Source organism: Crotalus tigris, unplaced genomic scaffold (genome assembly GCF_016545835.1).
Source record: "Crotalus tigris isolate CLP2741 ecotype Arizona unplaced genomic scaffold, ASM1654583v1 scf7180000018916.1150873, whole genome shotgun sequence".
NCBI classification, from domain to species: Eukaryota; Metazoa; Chordata; class Lepidosauria; order Squamata; family Viperidae; genus Crotalus; species Crotalus tigris.
Window position 1 is genome coordinate 1,044,092 of NW_024097271.1, and position 23,390 is coordinate 1,067,481.

Here is a 23,390-nt window from a genome sequence, read left to right on the forward strand (position 1 = left end):
ATTATACTGTGTTTCAGGCAACTAACATCTTCATCAAATGTTAATTATTAACATCAGCCTCCAAATAACATTTCTCTAAAATACTTTATGTACTTCATTAAAATTGATACAGATTAGAAGTTTGAAGCATAAAAGAGGAATAGCCCTTGTCAATATACTATCAAAATGTCTTGAAAAGCATCAAATTGAATTTATTTTTCATTTTGTTTTTTCATAATTTCTGATTTATACTCTCTTTAATTGTTTCTGAGTGTTTTTAATCAATTATTTTATTTTAAAGCCTCTTTTCTATTTTTCCCGAGAAGAACTAAACTACATAATAAGAATTCACAGCCTATAATCTGCAACACAACCTATGCCCTCTCAAGGCCAATAGTGTGGCTTCCAAAACGTTCCCAAAAGTTGCCACCAAGTTATAATTAACTTTTCAAAATGGCAACTTTGAAACTTCATATGCATTGTTCCTAAGCAAAGCAACCTAGCTGAGCCATTGTTCATGTAGCCAGCCGAAGTTCTGTTCTGCATTTAGTTCTTAGTTATATATTTTTCTGGATAAAACTATTTACTATTTCTAGCTTTTACTGACATTACAGAAGAAAATGTTAATTATTTAAGTAAACAATGATTGTCAATACAAATTTGTTTAAAGTTTCAAAACTCAGGAAAATTTAGCAATAAAATTAATTTAATCTGCATTATGATACAAATGTTGTAGGAAAACTCTACAAAGAGTCATACGTTATACTATTAAAGCAGCCCAGTTTATCTGTTGTGTTATGTTACCTGTGGCTTCTTGTTATGTTTCTTTTTAAGCAAGTGGGCTCAAAAACCCCAGAAAGTCAAAAGCAAACAAATCACACTCTAGTTTAGCTTGATATGTAACACCTTAGAGGATTTAGCTGCTTCTCTGAACTGCTCTAAAACCCTACTTTTTGTTCCAAAAGCTGCATTTAGAATCATAAACTCTTATACCCAGAAACCCAGCAAATCCAAGTGTCAATCCCCAAGATCACTTTAGGTTTGAATTCTGGCATCAAGAAATCTACAAGACTGTAATGTACACCTTCCTAGAATGTTAACAGTGATTATATTGTCTTGCCAAGCAATAGGCATTTATAATGGGAAAGCTGCAGTTTTTGAACAAAGGACTAAGAGAATAAGCATTTTTTAGCTACTTGACTTCAAAATAAAGAGATTAATAAACATCTATAATCTAAATCACCTTAAAGGTACAAAATGTGAAACATACTGTATTTTTACGATTAATTCTTGTAATTTAATGTTGCTTTCCTCAGGAAATCCAAATATCTCTGCATTGGCAATCATTATTTTAAGTTATTTGAGCTGTTGAATTTTTTACATCTGCAGGTGACTGATTTCAAAAATTATTACTTATCAAATCCTGCTCGGAAAAGGCCTTTCAAGAGAAGAACACTGAATGTGATACCAGTTGTTGAACCTCTAGAGCAGGGTTGTCAAACTGCCGGCCCATGGGCCGGTTGCATCATGTGGAGACCGTGCCCACCCCAGCTCCAGCAATATGAAAAAAGTCATAATACGTCACGACACGTCACATCACACAGCAAGTTTGACACCCGTGCTCTAGGGTGTAATTTCATCTTTTATTACAAAGATTCTATTTCTTCTATTGCTATATTTTCCCTATTTTCTTCAAACAGGAGATAAAACCTATTTCTGAATTAATCTGTGACACTTCTCCATGAAGAAGAGCTATCACTTAAAAACATACCAACTGCAACCTAAGCAAGTATTCAGCCATACTCTTGTGTCATAATGACTACCAGTCAATGTGCTAAATATCTATACTTATATATGCCATTTACTTGAAACCTTCATTACATTTTCTTTGGAATTAAACAACAGTCTCTAAGATTAACATATTAATTGAAAAATCTAAATAATGTGAAATAATATACTCTTCACAAACATGCTGTCAACGCTGCAAATATTGTATATTCTTGCTTTTGACAATATGCAGAATTGTCTGGTAAATATGGGGTTAATAAAGAGCAGAAGGGGCGTTGGGGGTAAAGCCCGGAAAAGAAAGAGGAAGAAAACATTTGACCTTCACATTAATTGGATAATGTGAGATATGACGGCTACTTTAGGGAGGGAACATGCTGATAATTTAACTGCTCAGAGGAAGAGAACTTAGATCCTAGCATCCCTCCGTTGTGCCTGTACCGACATTTTGTAACAATAAAGACTTTTAGAAAATAAATGCCTGGAAGTTCTTTGGAATGTTTCATTAGCCGGAACCACAACATCATGCTAGGATCTCACATTCTTTTCAAACGACTTGGGGTCCCGAGCCCCATCCGCTATCTCTATGCTTGAGAGGAGCTGGTAAAGATTCGGGGAAGGTCTCATTATGGAGAAAGAAAGATTGTCTGAGGCCAGCCCCGTGGCTGCAACAGTTTCCTGGGGGGGGGGGGGAGCGACAGCCAACAAGCCAGGGGAGAGAGGAATTTGGCAGATTTCCCAGCTGAGAGTGAAGACTTCAAAGGCAGAATGGACAGATAACACAGTTATGAGTGAGTCATTGGAAAGATTTCAAAACTCAGAAATGAAAACCAGAAATCAGTTCCTACAAAGTGAAACCTACAGCCCTTTCATTGCAGATGTTCCTGCCAGGGACTCCAGCCCAGAAGAGAGAGAGAATCCCAGTCTGAATCCTCTGCAGCAATGGGGAGATTGGGTTTCCCATGAGGTGGCTGATCCATGTCCTCTGAACTTACCACAGCTAATAGAGGCCTTGCAATGCCTTGGGATGGTACAGAAGCCAGGAGATCAGCAGCTGTTGGGAGAACAGCCACAGCAAGCAGGTTGGCCACAGCCCCCAAACGTGCAACCCCTGGGCATAAATCTGCAGCCAGGTTGGGGCCTACAGCAACTGGGGGGGGGCCACAAGAGCAGTGGGGAGCCCAGCAGGAAGCCTGTCAGATCCTGCCTTTACCGGCCAGGGACCCCAATCCTGAAGAGAAGGGGAGTTCCAGCCTGAGGCATCTGCAGCAATGGGTAGATGGGTTTCCCCAGCAGATGAATGATCAGCAGCAGCAGAGGGCGTCACCACCCCCTGCAGTCCAACAGCAGAAAAGACCACTACAACCCCCACTTGTGCAGCCACCATTGGGAGGCCTACAGCAGCAGGGGGCACCATCAAACCCCGCTGGCCAGCAGCAGAGAGCCCAGCAGCCGTGGAACCAGCCCCAGTGGGGGCCACAACAGCCTGTGTTCACACCACCTTTCAATGCAACCTTTGAGGGGAACTCTTTGTGATTCAAGCTGATGCCAGCAATGTGGCAGTTCGAGCTGTGTTACTGCAAAAGAACAAAAATGGGATCCTGCAACCCTGTGCCTATACCTCTAAGAAATTTACTGAGAGTGAGCGAAGATGGGCAATCTGGGAGAATGAGGCCTTCGCGATTAGATGGGCGCTATTAAACTGGCGACACTATCTGGAAGGAAGCGAAGTGCCATTTGAGGTATGGACAGATCACAAAAACCTAGAAGCACTGAAAACTCCTCGCAAATTGTCACCAAAGCAAGTACGGTGGGCACAGTACTTTAACCGCTTCAACTTCACTCTAAAGTACATACCAGGAGGAAAGAACTTCCTAGCTGATGCGCTATCCCGGTTACTCCAGTACAAAAGCAAACAAGAGCAGGTTAACGAGGCGATTATTCCCAATTTATAAACTGTCGCTCAACTTACACCTCACAGGGTCCCCAATCCTGATGACCCTGGAGCGAAGAAAATAAAACGAGAGCTCCTCACCGACCAATGGTTCAAGGATAATCAAGCGTCCCTAACATGCAGGGATGGCTTGGCTTACAAAGGGGGGAAGCTATATTTGCCAGAAGCGCTCCGTCTTAATGCTCTCAAACACAGCTATGATGTAAAGCAGGCTGGACACTTTGGATATTTGAAAACCCTACACTCACCCGCCGGCAATTCTGGTGGCCGGGGCTGAAAAAAGATGTGGAAAACTATGTAAAAAGTTGTACTGTATGTGCCACAATGAAAAGAATCCCGGGGAAAACTCCTGGGTTACTGCAACCCGTGGCAGACCCTTCTCAACCCTGGGAAGAAATAGCTATGGACTTTATAGTAGACCTACCTGAAAGTAGGGGAAATACTGTCATCTGGATTGTAATAGACCTGTTCTCAAAACAGGCTCATTTCATCGCCTGCAAAGGACTCCCATCTGCCCAACGACTGGCCAAACTGTTCCTGAAACATATCTACCGGCTGCATGGCGCCCCTAAGCAAATAATTTCAGACGGGGGTGCAATTCACAGCAAAGTTTTGGAGAAATTTCCTTACATTGATTGGATCATCTCAAGGGTTATCATCTGCTTTTCATCCGGCCACCAATGGGGCCGCAGAAGCCGCTAACAAAATGATGGAACAATATCTTAGATGCTACGTTTCTTACCAACAGACGAACTGAACTGATCTCCTTCCTTTTGTGGAGGTGGTGTACAATAATTCTGTGCACAGCAGCACCGGCTACACGCCTTTCAAAGTAGCCACAGGGAAAGAATTTAACCCAATACCTGAATATCCTCAGTTGCCCTCTGCTTCCCAGAGACTTGATCAGTGGGTGAGAGGGTGGGAAGAAGTTTGGAAAAACACAAAAACTGCTTTAAAAAAGACTTTTGAAACCTATAAAAAGCAGGCTGATAAAAAGAGGGCTCCCCAAAGAACATTCCAAGTTGGGGAAAAGGTCTATCTGTCAACTAAATATCTACACCTCAAATTGCCCAGCAAGAAATTGGGACCAAAATTCTTGGGGCCTTTCCCCATAGTAAAGATCATCAACCCGGTCACAGTAAAACTAAAACTCACTAGACTTTTAGGGAAAATTCACCCAGTTTTCCATTGTTGCTTGTTGAAGCCTTATCGGGGCTCCACTTTAAGACCTCCCCCGAAGAAAGCACCTGGGCCCCTCATAGTTGCAGGGCAGACCCACTATGAAGTAAAACGTATTCTTGATTCTAGAATTTTTAAAGGGAAATTGCAGTACCTAATCCAATGGAAGGGATACCCATTGTCTGAAGCCACCTGGGTAAAATCCAGTGAAGTGAAAGCAGACAGATTGGTCAAAAGGTTTCATATGAAACACCCCAACAAACCGAAAGATAACCCTTAACAGATGCTTTTGTTTACTTTACAGGATCTGTCCTTCTTGTAAGGGGGGGCGGATGTCAACGCTGCAAATATTGTATATTTTTGCTTTTGACAATATGCAGAATTGTCTGGTAAATATGGGGTTAATAAAGAGCAGAAGGGGTGTTAGGGGTAAAGCCCGGGAAAGAAAGAGGAAGAAAACATTTGACCTTCACACTAATTGGATAATGTGAGATATGACGACTAATTTAGAGAGGGAACATGCTGATAATTTAACTGCTCAGAGGAAGAGAACTTAGATCCTAGCATTCCTCCATTGTGCCTGTGCCGACATTTTGTAACAATAAAAAACTTTTAGGAAAATAAATGCCTGGAAGTTCTTTGGAATGTTTCATTAGCCGGAACCACAACACATGCACTGAGGTAGAGTTTCCTTAAATACATGAAGAACTGACTGGAATTTTGGTTTTGTATAGATTTCACAAAAATGTTGTTTTACTATCTCGTCATGTAGATACTTCATACTAAAACACCCATTATTTCCCACAAATGCAATAAAACAGCATTCAATCTGTTGTTCTGCTCTCATTTAATATTCCCCATTACTCTTCTTATTCAAAACAAATTCTGACTATTTAGAGAAGCAAGGATGATGCATATATATAACATCAATGCCATTACTTATCAAATAAAAAAAATCTCGTTTCTCAGAGTATATTTTAATTGTACATAAATTCTTTCTTTTATCTATTATAATAAATAAAACACTCATAAACCAGTCTTCTCTTTAATCCATAACATAATCTAAAGTTTAAGAATGAATTTTGATTTATTCTGAAGTGAGCAATACCTAAAAATACGGTACAAAATTGTTCAAAAAAATCTATATATGCCCAGAAAGATCAGGGGAATTTCAAGCAAATCTTACAAGTTTTCTTTTGATTGTTTTTTAAAGTGAGGTGAGTCCAAGAAGGAAGACTGATTATCGCCAGAATTAATCAACAATACTGCTAAATAATATTCATGGAAATAAATAAATAAATAATCCTTTACCTGGGAAGAAATACACTTTCAACTACATAGAAATCTTGCATAAGTACATCTCTGTCTGGTTTAGATGTAAGGTTACCCACTGTGTATCCTATTCCCAATTGTATGGCACCTTTGATAGCTGATGATGCAGTCTGCAAAAACAAATACATATTACTTTTAAAATTGTCATCTTGCAACACATAGGGTTTTCTTTTGAAACCTTATACATCTCTAAGAATATTTCAAAGTCCTGGCTTCCCCTATCTAAGAAACAAGTTGATTCATCCAAGAGCATTTCTCAGATTTTGAGACAAATGATCTCAGTACATCATATAAGTCTACCAGAAAGATTAAAAAGCATTATTTGAAACTCATAGGTCACATACTGTATGAAAAGAAAGTTCATACCTCAAAAGCTGCCTAGTAGTGGGGGGGGGGGGGAAATGAGCATTCCTCTGCCTGCACTCGCCCTTTTCACAGCAGATGGTCTACAACAGAAAGGAAGAACTCTGGAAATCTTCCGAGTGCTCTGGAATTCTAACAGCTCCCATAAATCATTATATTATTTAAGCAGGAGAGAAAAAGGCAAAAAAAGGAAACTTTTTTTCAATTAATAACGACTTCCCCTACTTTCCTTTTTGTTCCCTTTCTCCCCTTCCTTGCCCAACTGCGGGGAGCTCAGAGCCTCTAGTTTAGGAAGATGCTCACAGCCATAATATTATGAAGCAACAGAGGAATGGGCAAGGCAGAAGAATGAACTCAGTTTCTAATGGAAAGAAACAGCTGACAGGGCATCACTATCATCTGTGTAAGTCAATAATTACTACTACTAAGGTGGCTGGATAAGGAAAGTAAATAGTTTCTGGGCTAAAATGCTGCAGTGAAATTATACGGAGGGTCCCAGTGAACATTGTAGTTAATGGGCCAGGCAAAGAATTGCTTAGGGAAAAAGAAAAACAGCCAGTTATTGTGTTTCTGTGAATCAAGCAGGAAAATCAATATGCAAAATTTATTTTTAAAAGGTGTCTCTTCATGCCTGGATGATTTTCAAAATGTGATGCTATTAAGAATGGATGATGATGATGATGATGATGATAGCTTTTGAAAAAGAGAGTGAGAGAAGGCAGAAGCTTTCTGAAAAAAATCTCTATCCGCAGAAAGCTCTCAATGGTACACAGATTACAAATATGTTATTTACTAGATGAATACATATGTTCTTCAGCAGCCTAACTATTTAGACTAATATAGAATCAATCTGGTTTTATTATAAATTTTTGAAGCTAATATGGCAAGCGTCTGGCGGTATCTTCTCCACCTACAGCCAACAAAATTAAAATTATACACTTAATTAATTAGATTGCAAAGGACTTCTGGCATAAAACTCTAGAAACACAAATTCAGAAACTCAAATGAAAGGATTAAGCATTTCTCTGTGTCTTTTGCTCATAGTCTAGTCTGATTTTATTGAACTTTTATAAGAAAAAAAAGGAATAAATTTCAAGCCATCAACTGCTGCTTAAGGCTTCTATTACATTCTGGTCGCAGAGACTTTAATAGGTGAGATTCAGTATTTTAAGTGGCAGAGATTTATTTTTTCTAAATACACTGTCTAATTTTATTTTAAACTGCAAAACAATATATTGACACCTGACTGTTTTGTTAATTAAAAGTAACCAATCTTATAAATCACACAATCTCATCCTGTGAATGGCATGATTATATGAAATAGACAATACATTCTATTGCATTACACTCCTTCCATTTTGTTCCATCAACACACTTTGCTCCATTTGTGTCAGAACCACTACAGTGTCAACTCAAACATGGTCTTATTTAATGGCTATACTAAGTGGAAAAAAAGGTCCAGTCTTCATGAAATAAGCAGGTGCCTTTGACTTCTTACAATAAATTATAAAGACCACCTTAAGTGAATTGTAGACTGTTTCATAAAATGGATAAGAGTTTTTTTCATCTACTGAGCAACAAAAAAGTGGTTATACTAAGTGGAAGCTTTTCTATGCGATTAGCCTTTTAATTACAGAAATAAGTGACTACTGAATCTGAACGTGCAAACTATTTTTGTCTAAGAATATAGAAGAAGCAAAACTGGAAATAAAGTAAGGAATAAATCCTCAAATGTATGCTTAAATATAATAAGTAACCATTGTGTGACCTTTGAAACAATATCAGTTAAAGACTTTCCTTGAAATTCTAGTCCAAGATGCGTCAGCGTTTTTTTTTACAGAAAGAAATTGGACGTCACATAAAATCCAGACCAGCTTGGAGCCTAAGGCTTCTTTCTCTTAAACCAGTTACCAATCAAACAAAACAAAAATCAAATAAGAGAAGCCAAAACAAATTAATTCTTGAAGTAATTAGACAAATTTCTTACATCTCTAATTTGCATAAAAATACAATACCATATGTGATGGAAGTAATAGGGTAGTAGATGATTTGCCTTGAAGATTTGTTTTATATAGATAGGCAGATGACACAATCTTACTTGCTTTTCTAAAGATGGGTAACATTTGTAATTTCATCCACCTGTGACAGAATGTGTAGGCATCATGATGGTAATAATTTTATGTAAACCATTTAACCAAAGTTACATAATTAGATGTGATAGACCAAGGAGGTTAGTTCGTTTTGGAAATACCATATTTACTCATGGATAAGCCAAGAATTTTAGATGCCAGCACCCCCCAAAAAAGGTTCAGCTTATCCACTGATGGGCTTATCTGTGATTTTATAAATATAATCCATGTATATTGATACAATAATGCTTTCCAAAAGTTCCTGTATTTGCAATATATGTTTGCATATAAGCCCATCCACATGAAAATAGTAGGTCAGCTTATTTGCAGGTGGCACGTTTTTTTCATGGTATTTTTGTTAAAAATTCTAGACTTGCTTATCTATGGATGGGCTTATACGTCAGCAAATACAGAACATTGTGTCTCAATTATGAAATTGTAAACTAACAAGCTTCACTATGTGGTTATCAAGTATGATAAACATTATTTATGACAGGAAGTCATAAATATCGGTGGACATTTCATCTTTCATTATTCATAAGAATCTCAAGACAAGGTAGGTTCTTCTACACCAGAGGTCCCCAACCTTTTGAGCACCAGGGACTGGTGCCATGGAGAAAGGTTTTTCTATGGACCGGAGAGTGTGTGGTTTTGTGTGCTGCCTGCATCCCACAGATGGGACTTTGCTTGTTTGTGCAGATCAGTTGCTGGCATGCCGTGGCCTGGTACCAGACCATGGACTGGGGGTTGGGGACCCCTGTTCTACACTGAGTTTATAATTCAGAAAGATCCTCCCCCTAAATGTTCGGTAACATTACAGAGGGTACTGTATCTTATTAGACAAACGTATTTCAAAGGATCTTGTCTTAAATTGTTGAGCTAAATTTATTGGAATTGTTTTATTGTTTCTGGATTTTGTTATGTATATATTTAAATTCTGCATTGTAAGCCACCCAGAATTCGGTTTAAGATAGGCAGCTATACAAATGTCTTAAATAAATAAATAAAAGTTTAATTTAAAACTACCACCCTACTCTTGATTTAGATTTACTTCCTGAAATAAATGAACTGCATCTATTAACACAATGTGATGGCTGTTATTATTCCTAAAGTACAGTGCATGGAAAACGCTAACAGATCTCATGTGTTTTTGTATAATTATGCTTTTATTTTATGGATGACTAAATGTCAAATCAAAAATTATAAAATACCATGAGTCCTTCCTGTTTTCATACATCAAGTATTCTCAAAATAGAATAAAGCCTCTGTAAATGATGCAGTTACTGCTCGTATTACTACAGAATGAATAAAAAGAAATATTATATAAATCAAAAAGAATAATGCTAAAGCATAAGCAGCCACTTAGAAAATGTTTTGGCCTAGAAGACAGATCATTTAAGAAAAAGGAATAATCTTAAATAGATGTAAAAGTATTCATTTTTATAAAGGAGGATTGACGAATCCTAATCCTTTAATGCCTTTTATTTTGTGTATTGTAAGCAAGTAATTTATTGCAATCATTTAAAAGAAAAATAATTACAATAACATTAAATGGAGAAAAGAAAAAGTAACAGATTTACCTCTGCTCAAAATTTTGTGTGAGCCAAACTGTTCTGTCTCTTCGGTTTGCATACCGATATTCTGAATATTCTCCAACTCACTTTAACACGAATCAGCCATTTTTAAAGGTGCAAATTCAGATACATATTTTACTTCAAAGTTTGGAAGCCTGAATATTCATTAATATGACTTTTGGGGACAGAAGCCCAGAAAAATTAGGCCAAAAATTCTATTTGAGGACTGAAAAGAAAATCTGGCGAAACGCTAAAAACAATTTCTTTCCCAATTATTCAGAGGGTTTTTTCCCTGCAGGTTTTCTGGAAAACAATCTACAAACTGGCTCAATACATTAGTTTTATCTTACAGAACTAGAACATCCAAGTAATTACTGCTTCCTTCGCCACCTTAAACTTTACAGAGTCAACACAGACTTGATTAAACAAATATTAGCTTCTAAAGAGTGCACAACTACATCATATTTGCTGAACTGTGGGGTATGCTGCAACAGTGCAAGATTAGCAGTGATGAAAGGGAACTCTCTTTAGAAGACTTCATCCTCTCAAGCCTAGAAATGGCTCTCAGGCCAAGCCATTAAATTAATAATGTCAACAATATTCATCATTAGACATGAGCTACTGCCTCAAGACTATGATAGAATTTAGGAGAGCCAAATCATTCAAGAAGCGTAGAATGGACTTTTTTAAAGAGTTATTAATCTGGAACAAATGTGAACAAATAAGTGGAAGAGAGCACGACTTTAGATTTGGAGTACAGAATGTTATAAATTATCTGAGCTTATAGCAAAATCCTTCTATTCCCCACCATCCGGTCTGAAGTGAAGAAGCTTCTTGGATAAGAAGCAAAATGTTTTCAAAGAAAAACAAAAGCATCTTTGGGACAATCATGACTTGGATGACTGAGAATCTCCACCAACACTATCCTAGACAGACCCAGTGTGCAATCCTCGGGTTCTCCTAGACTCATAACTGCTGCCTGATGAGTAGATGGCAGTCATGGCTAGGAGGGCCTTTGGGCAGCTTTGTCTTGTGTGCCAGGTGCACTTGTTTTTGAATCAGCAGGTCCTGTTTACAAGTCACTCACACCATAATCACCTCCAAATTAGATTACTGCAATGCACTCTACAAGGGGTTACCCTTGAGGAATATCCAGAAATTTCAACTGGTACAGAATGCAGTGACATGGGCAGTAATATGTGCTCCTGGAAGAGTGCATGTTACACCTTTATCCAAGAACTACACTGCCTGCCTGCTTGCTTCTGTGTCCAATTCAAGGTGCTGGTTTTAACCTTTAAAACCCTTCAGGGTGTGGGGCCACTTTTCCCCACTTATATCAGCTTGCCGGATCAGATCTGGCTTAGAAGGCATGTTGTAGATCCCATCGATCAGGGATCTACCAAGTGTAGATCACAGAGAGGTGCCTTCTTTGCCATGGTGCATGCCTTATGGAACAATTCTCCCTCTGAAATTAGATTGGCCAACTCCCTTCTGACATCCTAAAAGGCCCTCAAGACCTAGTTATGGGGCGTTGCCTTACCTGAACGCCTTTTCTCAGCAGGATGATGTGGAGTCCAATGGTTAGGGTTCTATAACAGCCTTCCTGCCCGGCAGACTGGGTAAAAACTTTGGCCACACCCTTCCCTTGGGCGTGACCCCAGTTTTGACTTAGGCGAGAATTGTTTGTTGGATTCGATACGGTAGCTCCTTGTCCAATACCTACCTAGACCTAATACCTGGGTGGGCTTGGACTCTACATCATCCTGCTGAGAAAAGGCGTTCAGGTAAGACAACGCCCCTTCTCCAGCAGGATGGCTGTAGAGTCCAATGATTGGGACATACCAAAGCCCTCATGTCCCCCTGGGAGGGAATGTCTAGGCCCCCGAATCCTGAGCAGATACAACTTACTGTAGCACTCTTCTACCAAAGGCAGCATCCGCTGCTGCAAAGGAGTCTAAACGGTAATGCCTAATGAATACAGAAAGAGAAGACCAGGTTGCGGCCTTGCAAATCTCCTTCCACCGACGCTTGTGTTGACCATGCAGCAGATGTGGCTGCGCTGCGTGTTGAGTGGGCAGTCACGTGCGGGGGCACTGGTAGAGCCTGCGAGACGTAGGCTTGGGCTATACAGGCTCTGATCCACCTACCTATGGTAGAAGATGACACTTTCTTCCCCATAGTTGATGGTTGGAAGGAAACGAATAATGCTTCCGTCTTACGGAAGGACGAAGTGCGCTTTACGTAGAAACACAACTCTCTACGTACATCCAGCTTGTTCCATCTCTGTTCTAGTCTATGTCTGGGTTTGGGGCAGAAATTAGGAAGAATCAGTTCCTGAGATCTGTGGAAGATGCTGTTTACCTTTGGAATGAATGCAGGGTCTGGTCTAAGAACGACCTTGTCTTTGAAGAAGGTGCAGAGATCCTTCCTCACTGACAGCGCGGCTAGTTCCGAGATTCTTCTCGCTGAAGTAATAGCCACTAGAAAGGCTACCTTTAACGATAGGTGATACAGAGAACATGAGTCAAGAGGCTCAAATGGTGCTGATGTCAAAGCTTGAAGAACTTTGGGCAAATTCCATGACGGGTACCTGTGTATAACAGGAGGTTTAGTGTTGGCCGCACCCTTCAAAAAGACGCTAATCGCTGGATGTTGCGCCAGAGAGGTTAGGTTGTCCCAGGAAAGTACAGTTGAGAGGGCCGATACCTGTCTACGAATAGTGTTGACTGACAGGCCCTTATTAAGTCCTTCCAATAGGTAATCTAGAATATTGGGAATAGATACTGAGGTTGGATCTAGGTGAAGCAGGACGCACCACCTGCAAAAACTTTTCCATGTAGCATCGTAGATCCTGTTTGTCGAAGGTCGTCTTGATGCTTGTATGATCAATATCATCCCTGAGGAATAGGATTGCTTGGTTAAACTTTGCCGCTCAAATGCCAAGCGGCTAGTTGTAGCCACTGAGGATCTGGATGTAAAAGCTTGCCCTGACTGAGTATTACTCGGTCCGGGGGAATCCTCCACGAGGCTGATATTGAAAGATCCATGAGGTCGGCAAACCACGGGCGCTGTGGCCAATGTGGAGCAATCAAGATTACTTCTGCACCTTCCAGGATCAACTTGCGTATGGTTGCCGGTATTAATGGCAGCGGTGGAAAGGCGTACAGAAGTTGCGCCGGCCACCGACACCTGAGAGCGTCCGTTCCCTCCGATCCCGGAGTCGGGAATCTGGAGAAGAACCTGGGAAGTTGAGTGTTCTTGGGAGTGGCAAATAGGTCCAGATGCGATTGTCCGAACCTCTGGGAGATCTCCTCGAACAGAGCCGGATCCAGACGCCATTCCGACTGATCCACCTTGGCTCTGCTCAGGGAGTCTACCTGGGTATTTGTCTCCCCTGAGATGTGTTCCGCTCTGATAGAACTCACATTTGCCTCTGCTCATCGAGCCAGAGCTGATGCCTCCTGCATTAGTTCCGAGGATCGTGTTCCTCCCTCTTTGTTGACATGGCTCTTGGCTGCTACGTTGTCTGTTAGAACGAGAACGTGTCTTCTCGTTACTATGTGGGAGAATTGACGTAGAGCCAGGTGAATGGCCCGAAGCTCCAGCCAATTGATGTTGTGAATGAGGTCCTCCTGATTCCACTGGCCCTGCGCTATCTGAGTTCCCAGATGTGCTCCCCATCTGAATAGGCTCGCGTCTGTCGTGAGCGTGATCCGGTTCGGCTCCCTGAATATACTCCCCTTGAGCATCATAGGGGATATCCACCAATTCAATGATTTCAGTACATTTTTTGGTACCAAGACCCTCCTGCTGGAGGTACTGAGGCTCCTCCTCTGATATGGGAGGAGGAACCACTGCAACTCCCTTGAGTGGAGTCTTGCCCAGGGACAATGCCCATGCAAGATATCATCTTTCCTAGGAGCTTCGAGAGTTGTATCAAAGGTACTCTCTTGTCTTTCTGAATTTGATGAGCCAGCTTGGAGATGCTGCTTCGACGTTCTTGGGAAAGATATACCCTGCACTGGGACGAGTCTATCACCGCTCCCAGATGCTGTAGCTTCCTTGAGGGAGTGAGATGGTTATTTTCTACATTGACTGAGAATCCGTGTTCTTGTAGAACGCGGATTGTGGTCTGGAGGTCTAATTTTGCTTGCTCCTATGAGCTGGATTGAATCAATATGTCGTCCAGATAAAACTGTATACGCATCGGCATCAGCCTGAGATGGGCCGCTATTACTGCTAGAATTTTGGTAAATACCCTTGGGGCTGAGGATAGACCGAAGGGTAGTGCCCTGTATTGGTAATGCCGGTGTGCGTAGGTAAATCTGAGGAATTTTCGGTATTTGGGGTGGATGGGAATATGCAGGTACGCCTCCGTGAGATCTATTGAGGACAGGAGGTCGCCCTTCCTGACACTGGTTAGGATGGATTTCAGGGACTGCATCTTGAACCTCCTGTAATTTACGTAATAATTCAGGCCCTTTAGGTCCAATATTGCTCTCCACCCTCCTGATGGTTTTGGTATCACGAAGAGGATGGAATAAAATCCTCTTCCTTCCTCTTCCTTTGGTACCCTTTCTATGGCCTGAATTGACAGGAGGTGTGCTATGGCCAAGGTTATCAGCCTTGCCTTGTGTGCCTTTTTGGAGATGGGACATCTGATGAATCGGTTTGGTGGGGGAGAACAAAAGTCTAAGGTCAGGCCATGCCTGATTGTCTCCAAGACCCAGGCGTCGGTAGTGGTCTGCTCCCAGACCTCGATGAAATTCCTTAACTGACCTCCTATGGGAGTGTCCTGTCTGGCATCACTTGGCGCGTTTTAAAGGGTCAGCCTCCCGATCCTCTAAAGGGACGCCTGGATTGAAACTGGCCTCTGGCTCCCCTGTTTGGGCGATCCTGGGAAAGATCCTGTCTTGAATAGAAGGATCGTGAGCCTCTAGACCAATCCCAGGATTGCCCTGGTCGAAAGGGCTGTGCCCAGTCCCAGGAGTTGCCTGGGCGGAAACTTTGCCTCCGGAATTCCTGACTGCCTCTCCTGTCTAATTTCTTTGATGGATGGACTAGAATTTTCCTTTTGTCCCTACTCTCGCTTACATGTGGATCCAGAATGGATCCAAACAAAAATGACCCACTGTACTTGGACGTCGAAAGACGCCACTTGGTCTTCAGATCTGTCTTCCAATTTTTAAGCCACAGTAGTCTGCGAGAGGCCACTGTGGCCGCAATGGATCTTGCCGCATACTTGGTTGCATGAAGTGAGGCGTCAGCCATAAATTGTGATGCCACCAGTATCTTGGCCAAAGTTTGGTGAGCTCTGACCTGATCTGGAGGTACAGTGGTTTGTAGCTCGCGCAGCCACATTATACCCGCCCTGGCGAAGAATGATGATGATGTTGCCACCTTGGCCGCCCAGGCTGCGGCCATGTGGGAACGACGGAGGGAGTGCTCAAATTTCTTTTCCTCTGGTTTCAAGGCCTCCGCCATGTCCCCTGGAATCGCAGAAGTAGAGAATAATGAGATCAAGGGACTGTCTATTGCAGGGACATCTAACATGCCCAAAAAGGAAGGAGAAACATTGAATAGTTTCCTCTCCATGCTGTTAGGTGCTGGTGGTGTTGCTAGGGAACCCCATTGCTCCTCTACCGTGGTGCGGAAAACCTCAGGACAAGGAATGTACTTGTCCTGTGGAACTTTCTTGGCAAAGAGAGGGTTTGCCTCTTTGCTAGTAGAAGGATTTTCCTCCTGAACTGAGGTCAAATTGACCGTAGAGACTGCCTTTATCAGAAGTGATTTTAGAAGAGCTGGATCAAAGAGGCCAGAGCTCGTTGCCCGCTCAGGAGCGGTGCCCTCATCCTCCGAGAGGGGCATATCAGACATGTCTAGGTCTAGTAAATCTCCCTCTCCGATTTGAGAGGAAGTCTCAGAAATGTTTGTAGCCGGAGCCTTGCTTCGTCCCTTAAGGGATGGCTGAAAGGCTACTTGGCCCTTAGAAGCCATGAACTGGGAAAAGGCATCCTGCATGAATGCCTGAAATTGTGCAGACCATATGTCCTCCTGAGCTCCGTCCGTGGACGCAGCCACAGTGGGAATATGGTCTGGTGACGAGTCAGGTGAAGAGGAGTGGGAGGAGTCCAACTGTTCAGTTTCCCCCAGAGGAGACCAAGTTCTGAGAACCTCCTGGGGGGTAGGTTCTGTAATAGGGGCCACCAATGGGGCAGGGGAAACCATGCTTGCCCCATTGGAACTGGTTTTCTGGGCCCTGGCAAATTGTTTTTCTAAAGCTAAATGTCTCCTTGAGGCCTCTCGCTCAGCTGTTTTGGATGGGCCCCTTTGAGTCAGGTGCTTTGTTTTAGCCTTCTTCTTCCCCCCCACCTCAGATTCTGAGGATCTGCGTTTTTGTTGTTGTTGTGGGGGGGGCAATTGGGGGCCCTGCGTAGCTGAATACGAGACATTGTCTGCCATTGTGGCCAGGTATCCCGAGTAGGCAATACCTGGGGTGGGGAATGAATAGTACGCAGATCGGTTGCAGATAATTAAGACCTAGAAGGCCTATTCTGCCCAGAAGAAACAATGGCCGGACAGACAGGTCCTTTTGCAAGGAAGGATCCTGTGGACCGGTGACTAAAGGTCACCTTGAAGAACAGTGGAACAGTTCAAACTTTTCTCCCCTTCCTTCACCAGGGTTGATTGCAATGGCACTGATATAAGGCCAAAGATTTGCTAGTGCTGTGAGTATGAATTCCCCAATCTGTGGCTGTAAAGACAGTCCACCGGGTGTGCTTATAAATGTCCTTCTACCTTTCCCTCTGCCTCTCTATCCCACACTCCTGTGGAAACCTTCAAGTATATGAGCCCTTAATGGAGGCTATAAGAATACACCCAAAATGGAGGCTAAAGGAGGTGCACTCAAAATGGCGTCTGGGTGAAGGCCACGCCCTCCTATTAACTGCCAAAGAGAACCACGAGTCTCAAAATGGCGGATTTGTCTCCAACGTTCACTCCGTTGGCTGAGGAGGCTTCTTTTAGGCGGGGGGGGGGGTTACTGATGCCTTAACGATCCCCCCGAAACGGGCTGCGCTTTCCCAGGTAATCCGGTGAAACAAGGGTTAAATTAAAGCCGGCCGTTAAAGACTGGGCGAGTTGCCTGCTGGCAAACCTCCAAAAACCTTGAACGCCGCTGTTCTGACTGGCCCTGGTTCCGATTTCGCGCGCCTCAGCTGGTCTGGGAGATAAGGGCAGCCGACGCTCCCTGTATCTCCGCTGCCTCTCGCAGGCTCTCTCGGCTAATTTTTTTTTTTTTAAACGATACTCTCACCACCTCCTCACGCGACGCCTGTGGGAACAGCGATCTGTCGGCTGCTCGGAGCCTCGAGCCAAGGCTGCAAGGAAAAAAAGGCCTCCCTGTGAGTTTTCCAATTGAATTGTAAATTTTGCAGAGGGTTTTAGTCTAATTGTCAATCTTTGTCAGGAGCTAATTTGCTAGCTGCTAACGGGCTTCGAGACTGAGTCAAAACTGGGGTCACGCCCAAGGGAAGGGTGTGGCCAAAGTTTTTACCCAGTCTGCCGGGCAGGAAGGCTGTCATAGAACCCTAACCATTGGACTCTACAGTCATCCTGCTGGAGAAGTGAGGCTCCCATGGAACTAAACACTTGGCAAGATTGTTAAGGGGTCATTTCTTATTCTCCCTCCACTCTGATTGTATTTTGAGTTTTTTTAGTATATTTATTACCAGTATTTAAAATTTGTATACACTGTTTTTATATTTTTAATTTATTATCATGCACTGCCCACAGCTGCTTTGGTAAGATGGGCAGCTATATAAACTTGATTAATCAATCAATAACAAGAGTAGAATTCTTCATCAATTATATCATGTTATAGAAAGTTAATCTCTCTATATTTGAACAAGTACTTCAACACTGGGAGACTTGTGAACCCCTATTTTGAGATTTAAATTACATGATTTATATGGTTAATTTCCCTTTTTTGTTCTTATAATAAAATGTATTTTACAATTGTAATTATATCACATGATATGACTATACCATTTAAGGCTATTTTTTTTGTTTGGTTCCTAAGAACCATATGTTTTTCTAATGTTTTTAATTCATCTCTTTATATTTGTAATATATGGCAACTACGGAATTCTCTTTCTAATTAACATTGTGTTGTTATTGTTATTTAGATTTAATGTAGTCATCAATTTAATAGAGCCATAGTCTAGTGCAGTGGTTCTCAACTTTTTTAATGCCGTGACCCCCAACCGGTCATAAGTCGAGGACTACTCAACCAGTCGTAAGTCGAGGACTACCCAACCAGTCGTAAGTCAAGGACTTTCCCTGCCCAGGAGCGCCGCACATGCGTGATGCCGCCCCCTGTGCCGGCCGAGGCGTAGCTGGCAAGCGGCAGAGACGGTGCAGGCCAACCACCAGCTGGGCTACCAGCTGGCCCAGCCCAAGGAAGGTAAGGCACCCGCTGGGCCCACGCATGCCAGCAACCTTCCCTGCGCCCGCCAGCCTCCCATCTCCCACCCCTGGCCCTCTTTTACTTACATTTTTAGTAGTTGCTCAGCAGGAAGGGGTGGAAGCTTCCAGACAGCTCGCCTTCGCTGCAGACAACTTGCAGACTGTTTGCAGAATGGGACTTTTGGTGGGCTCAGCAGGGCAGAGACAGCCTGGACAATTCTTATTGGCTTTTGAAAGCCAATAGAATTAGACTCTATTCAAGAGAGTCTATTCTATTGGCTTTCAAAAGCCAATAGAATAAAAGGGAGTAGCACAGCTAAGGAAAAGGGGGAAAAATGGCGGATTGCGTTGTTTGGCGACCCCCGTGAAATGGTCGTTCGACCCCAAATGGGGTCCCGACCCACAGGTTGAGAACCACTGGTCTAGTGTTTTGTACTGTATTTCTTCAGCACTGCTCTAAACTAAAACTTTAATTATTATGTTATGATGTAGAATACTTTGGCTCTTGGTTACGTATTGCTTTGTGAGAGTACAGTTGTAGAAAGTGGCTGAAATACTTCAAATAAATAGCACTGACATTCTAAGCAAAACCTTTTACAGTTTGGTTTAGTAGTTAAAGCACCAGGCTAGAAACCATGAGACCATGAGTTCTAGTCCTGCCTTAGGCATGAAAGCCAGAAGAAATAGGAGGAAGGAGGCGTGTTAGATATGTTTATGCCTTGAGTTGTTGATAAAAATAATAAAGGTAAAATATAAATATTTTCACTAAATACAATTTATACAGATACACATAAATACAATTCTGCCTTGGTGATTTTTTTTTTCCCCTTGTCCTTTCTCACAGGTCTGGCACTATTTTTTTTTTTTATTGCATTCAGGATCAGAAAAAGCCACCCCCAACAGCTACTATCAGTAAGGTTGGCAGTACCTTTAATGTTTTCCAATAGGAAAGAGGCATAGCTTCAGAAGTGAGTTTGTAGTGATTAATTTTCTATTTCAGAAAGCAAGGGGAAAGGCACTGATTTGAGGCTTGTGCCCCAGAAGGTTCTGCCTGTAGTGGCTAGCAAACTGCTGCCTATAACTGGATAGTAGCAATTTTCTATGTATCCAAACCTATTTTGTTGTGTTCAAAGAATCATAAAGCACAACCGAGAAGAGAGTCCATTCTAGCACCCTATATAAGCTGTAAAACAATGAAATTATTTTGAATCATTCAAAACGATATGAAATTTTACAAACCTTTTTATATGTTTTCTCCTCATTTTGTTTTTCAGAAGGGGGATCTCCATTTTCAGCTATAGTTTGCATCTGAAAAGATTTAAAAACACAAAAGCATTTTATTTCTAGTGTTTTCCAGAAAGACAACAATCAAATTAAATAAAACATAAAATATAAGACATCAATGTACAAACAACAACTACTTTAAAATCAATAATCTGGTGGTAGTGCAGCTAAGTATGCCAGACAGTGGGCTTTATAGATTGACACTTATGGACTTTGTTATTATTTCCCCATTCTCTGGATAATTTGTGGAGCCCTTAATTTCTAAACCAAATTTATCTCTGGATAATCACAGAATATTCTAAAATCTAAATGCTATTAAGGCACAGCAATAACAACAACTCTGGAAAGACTTATTCTGGTGCCTGAAAGATAGTAACTAAGAGAACAAGAAAGACGCCTGTAATAAAGACTTTAATTGCTGGCAGATTCACGGTTGTAAAAGGTAATCCTTCAAACGTTATTAGCCCCGGTCTTTTTAAGGTTTTAAACACTAAAATCAATCCTCAATCAGACTGGAAACAAATCAATAACAATGTACTTCTCTAAATACCAGGTTGATAACATGCTCAGGATAGCCGGTGCTAGTAAAGGGGCGTTGTCTTACCTGAACGCCTTTTCTCAGCAGGATGATGTAGAGTCCAAATGGATGAATGGATGGGTTCTATGACGGCCTTCCTGCCTGGCAGACTGGGTAAAAACTTCGGCCACACCCCTTCCTTTGGGCGTGACCCCAGTTTTAACTTAGGCGAGAAACTTTGTTGGAATTAACATTGCAGCTCTTTATTATATCGTTATTCTCTCCCTGCCTAGACCTATCCTCTGGGTGGGCTTGGACTCTACATCATCCTGCTGAGAAAAGGCGTTCAGGTAAGACAACGCCCCTTCTCCAGCAGGATGGCTGTAGAGTCCAAATGGATGGGACATACCAAAGCCCTCATGTCCCCCTGGGAGGGAATGTCTAGGCTACCGAACTCTGAGCAGATACGACTTGTTGAAGAACTCTTCTGCCAAAAGCCGCGTCTGCTGCTGCTAGGGAATCTAAACGGTAATGTCGAATGAAAACCGAAGGTGAGGACCAGGTTGCGGCCCTGCAAATCTCTTCCACCGGAGCTTGTGTTAGCCACGCCGCAGATGTGGCTGCGCTCCGAGTTGAGTGGGCAGTCACCTGAGTGGGTGCTGGCAAATCCTGTGAGACGTATGCCTGTGCTATGCAGGCTCTGATCCACCTGCCTATGGTGGAAGGAGATACCTTCTTTCCCATAGTTGCTGGTTGAAAGGACACAAATAATGCTTCAGTCTTTCGGAAAGCCGAGGTGCGTTTCACGTAGAAACACAGCGCTCTCCGCACGTCTAGCTTGTGCCATCTGTGTTCTAGCCTATGTTTGGGTCTTGGACAGAAATCAGGAAGCGTAAGTTCCTGAGATCTGTGAAAGATGCTATTTACCTTCGGAATGAAGGTCGGGTCTGGTCTAAGAACAACCCTGTCTTTGAAGAAGGTACATAGATCCTTCCTTACTGACAGTGCTGCAAGTTCTGAGATTCTCCTTGCTGAAGTGATTGCCACAAGGAAAGATACCTTCAGTGATAGGTGATGGAGTGAGCATGTTTCAAGAGGCTCGAAGGGTGCTGATGTCAAGGCTAGAAGGACCTTAGGCAGGTTCCAGGACGGGTACCTGTGTATGACTGGGGGCTTTGTGTTAGATGCCCCTTTTAAGAAAGCACTAATCGCTGGATGTTGTGCTAGAGAAGTTAAGTTGTCGCAGGAGAGTACAGTTGAGAGGGCCGATATCTGTCTGCGGATGGTATTGACTGACAGGCCCTTATTAAGACCCTCCAATAGGTAATCTAGGATATTAGGGATAGATACTGTGGTCGGGTCTAGGTGAAGCGAAGCGCACCACCTACAAAATCCCTTCCATGTAGCGTCGTAAATCCTATTAGTGGACGCTCTTCGTGATGCCTGTATGATCGATATCACCCCTGCCGAATAAGATTGTTTAGTTAAGCTTTGCCGCTCAAATGCCAAGCGGCTAGATGTAGCCACTGGGGATCTGGGTGTACAAGCTTGCCCTGCCTGAGCTTTACCCTGTCCGGGGGAATCCTCCACGGAGGTGATATCGAAAGGTCCACGAGGTCGGCAAACCACGGGCGCCGTGGCCAGTGAGGGGCAATGCAGACCATCTCTGCGCCCTCCAGGATCATCTTGCGTATGGTCGCCGGTATTAATGGCAGCGGTGGGAAGGCGTACAGGAGTTGCGCCGGCCACCGGCACCTGAGAGCATCCGTTCCCTCCGATCCCGGGGACGGGAATCTGGAGAAGAACCTGGGGAGTTGTGTGTTCTTGTGGTTGGCAAATAGATCTAGGTGCGGTTGTCCGAACCTCCAGGAGATCTCCTCGAAGAGAACCGGGTCCAGACGCCATTCCGACTGGTCCACCTTGGCTCTGCTCAGGGAGTCTGCCTGGGTGTTTGTCTCCCCTGAGATGTGTTCCGCTCTGATGGAACTCACATTGGTTTCTGCCCATCGGGCCAGCGCCAATGCTTCCTTCATTAGTTCCACTGATCTCGTTCCTCCCTCCTTGTTTACATGTGCCTTGGCTGCTACATTGTCTGTAAGCACGAGGACGTGCCTCCTCGTTACTAGGTGAGAGAAATGACGGAGGGCCAGGTGTATGGCCCGGAGCTCTAGCCAGTTGATGCTGTGTGACAGGTCCTTCTGTCCCCACTGGCCCTGTGCTATCTGGGTTCCCAGGTGGGCCCCCCATTCGAACAGGCTCGCATCTGTCGTGAGTGTGACCCTGTTTGGTTCCCTGAATATGCTCCCCTTGAGTGTCGTGGGGGATAGCCACCATTTTAGTGATTTCATCACCTGTGCTGGTACCAGCACCCTCTTGCTGGAGGTGCTGAGGTTCCCCCTCTGGTAGGGTAGGAGGAACCACTGCAACTCCCTCGAGTGGAGCCTTGCCCATGGGATGATGCCCATGCAAGATATCATCTTCCCCAGGAGCTTCGAGAGTTGTAGCAAGGGCACTCTCCTGATCTTTTGAATTTGGTGAATTAGCTTGGATATGCTGATCAGTCGCTCCTGGGAAAGGTATACCCTGCACTGTGACGTGTCTATCACCGCGCCCAGGTGTTGCAGTCTCCTTGAGGGAGTGAGGTGGCTCTTGTTTAGATTGACCGAGAATCCGTGCCCCTGTAGGGTTCGGATCGTGGTCTCGAGATCTGCCCTTGCTTGCTCCCGAGATCTGGATTGAATCAAGATGTCGTCCAGATAAAACTGAACGCGAACCGGAATCAACCTGAGATGGGCCGCTATTACAGCTAGGATCTTGGTGAATACCCT

At 43.1% G+C, this 23,390-nt stretch overlaps 1 protein-coding gene across 4 annotated transcripts in view; it reads right to left on the reverse strand.

The window, feature by feature from the left end:
* The window catches only part of PIP5K1B (phosphatidylinositol-4-phosphate 5-kinase type 1 beta), a 91,823-nt gene that overhangs the window by 35,517 nt on the left and 32,916 nt on the right, over positions 1-23,390 (reverse strand). For all 4 annotated transcript variants that reach the window (XM_039357378.1, XM_039357375.1, XM_039357376.1 and 1 more), the window contains exons 3-4: positions 20,001-20,069; positions 6,209-6,339 (exon numbers count right to left, since the gene is read on the reverse strand). In XM_039357378.1, coding sequence (XP_039213312.1) covers positions 6,209-6,339; positions 20,001-20,069 — 200 coding nt within the window. The remainder of the gene's footprint in view (positions 1-6,208; positions 6,340-20,000; positions 20,070-23,390) is intronic.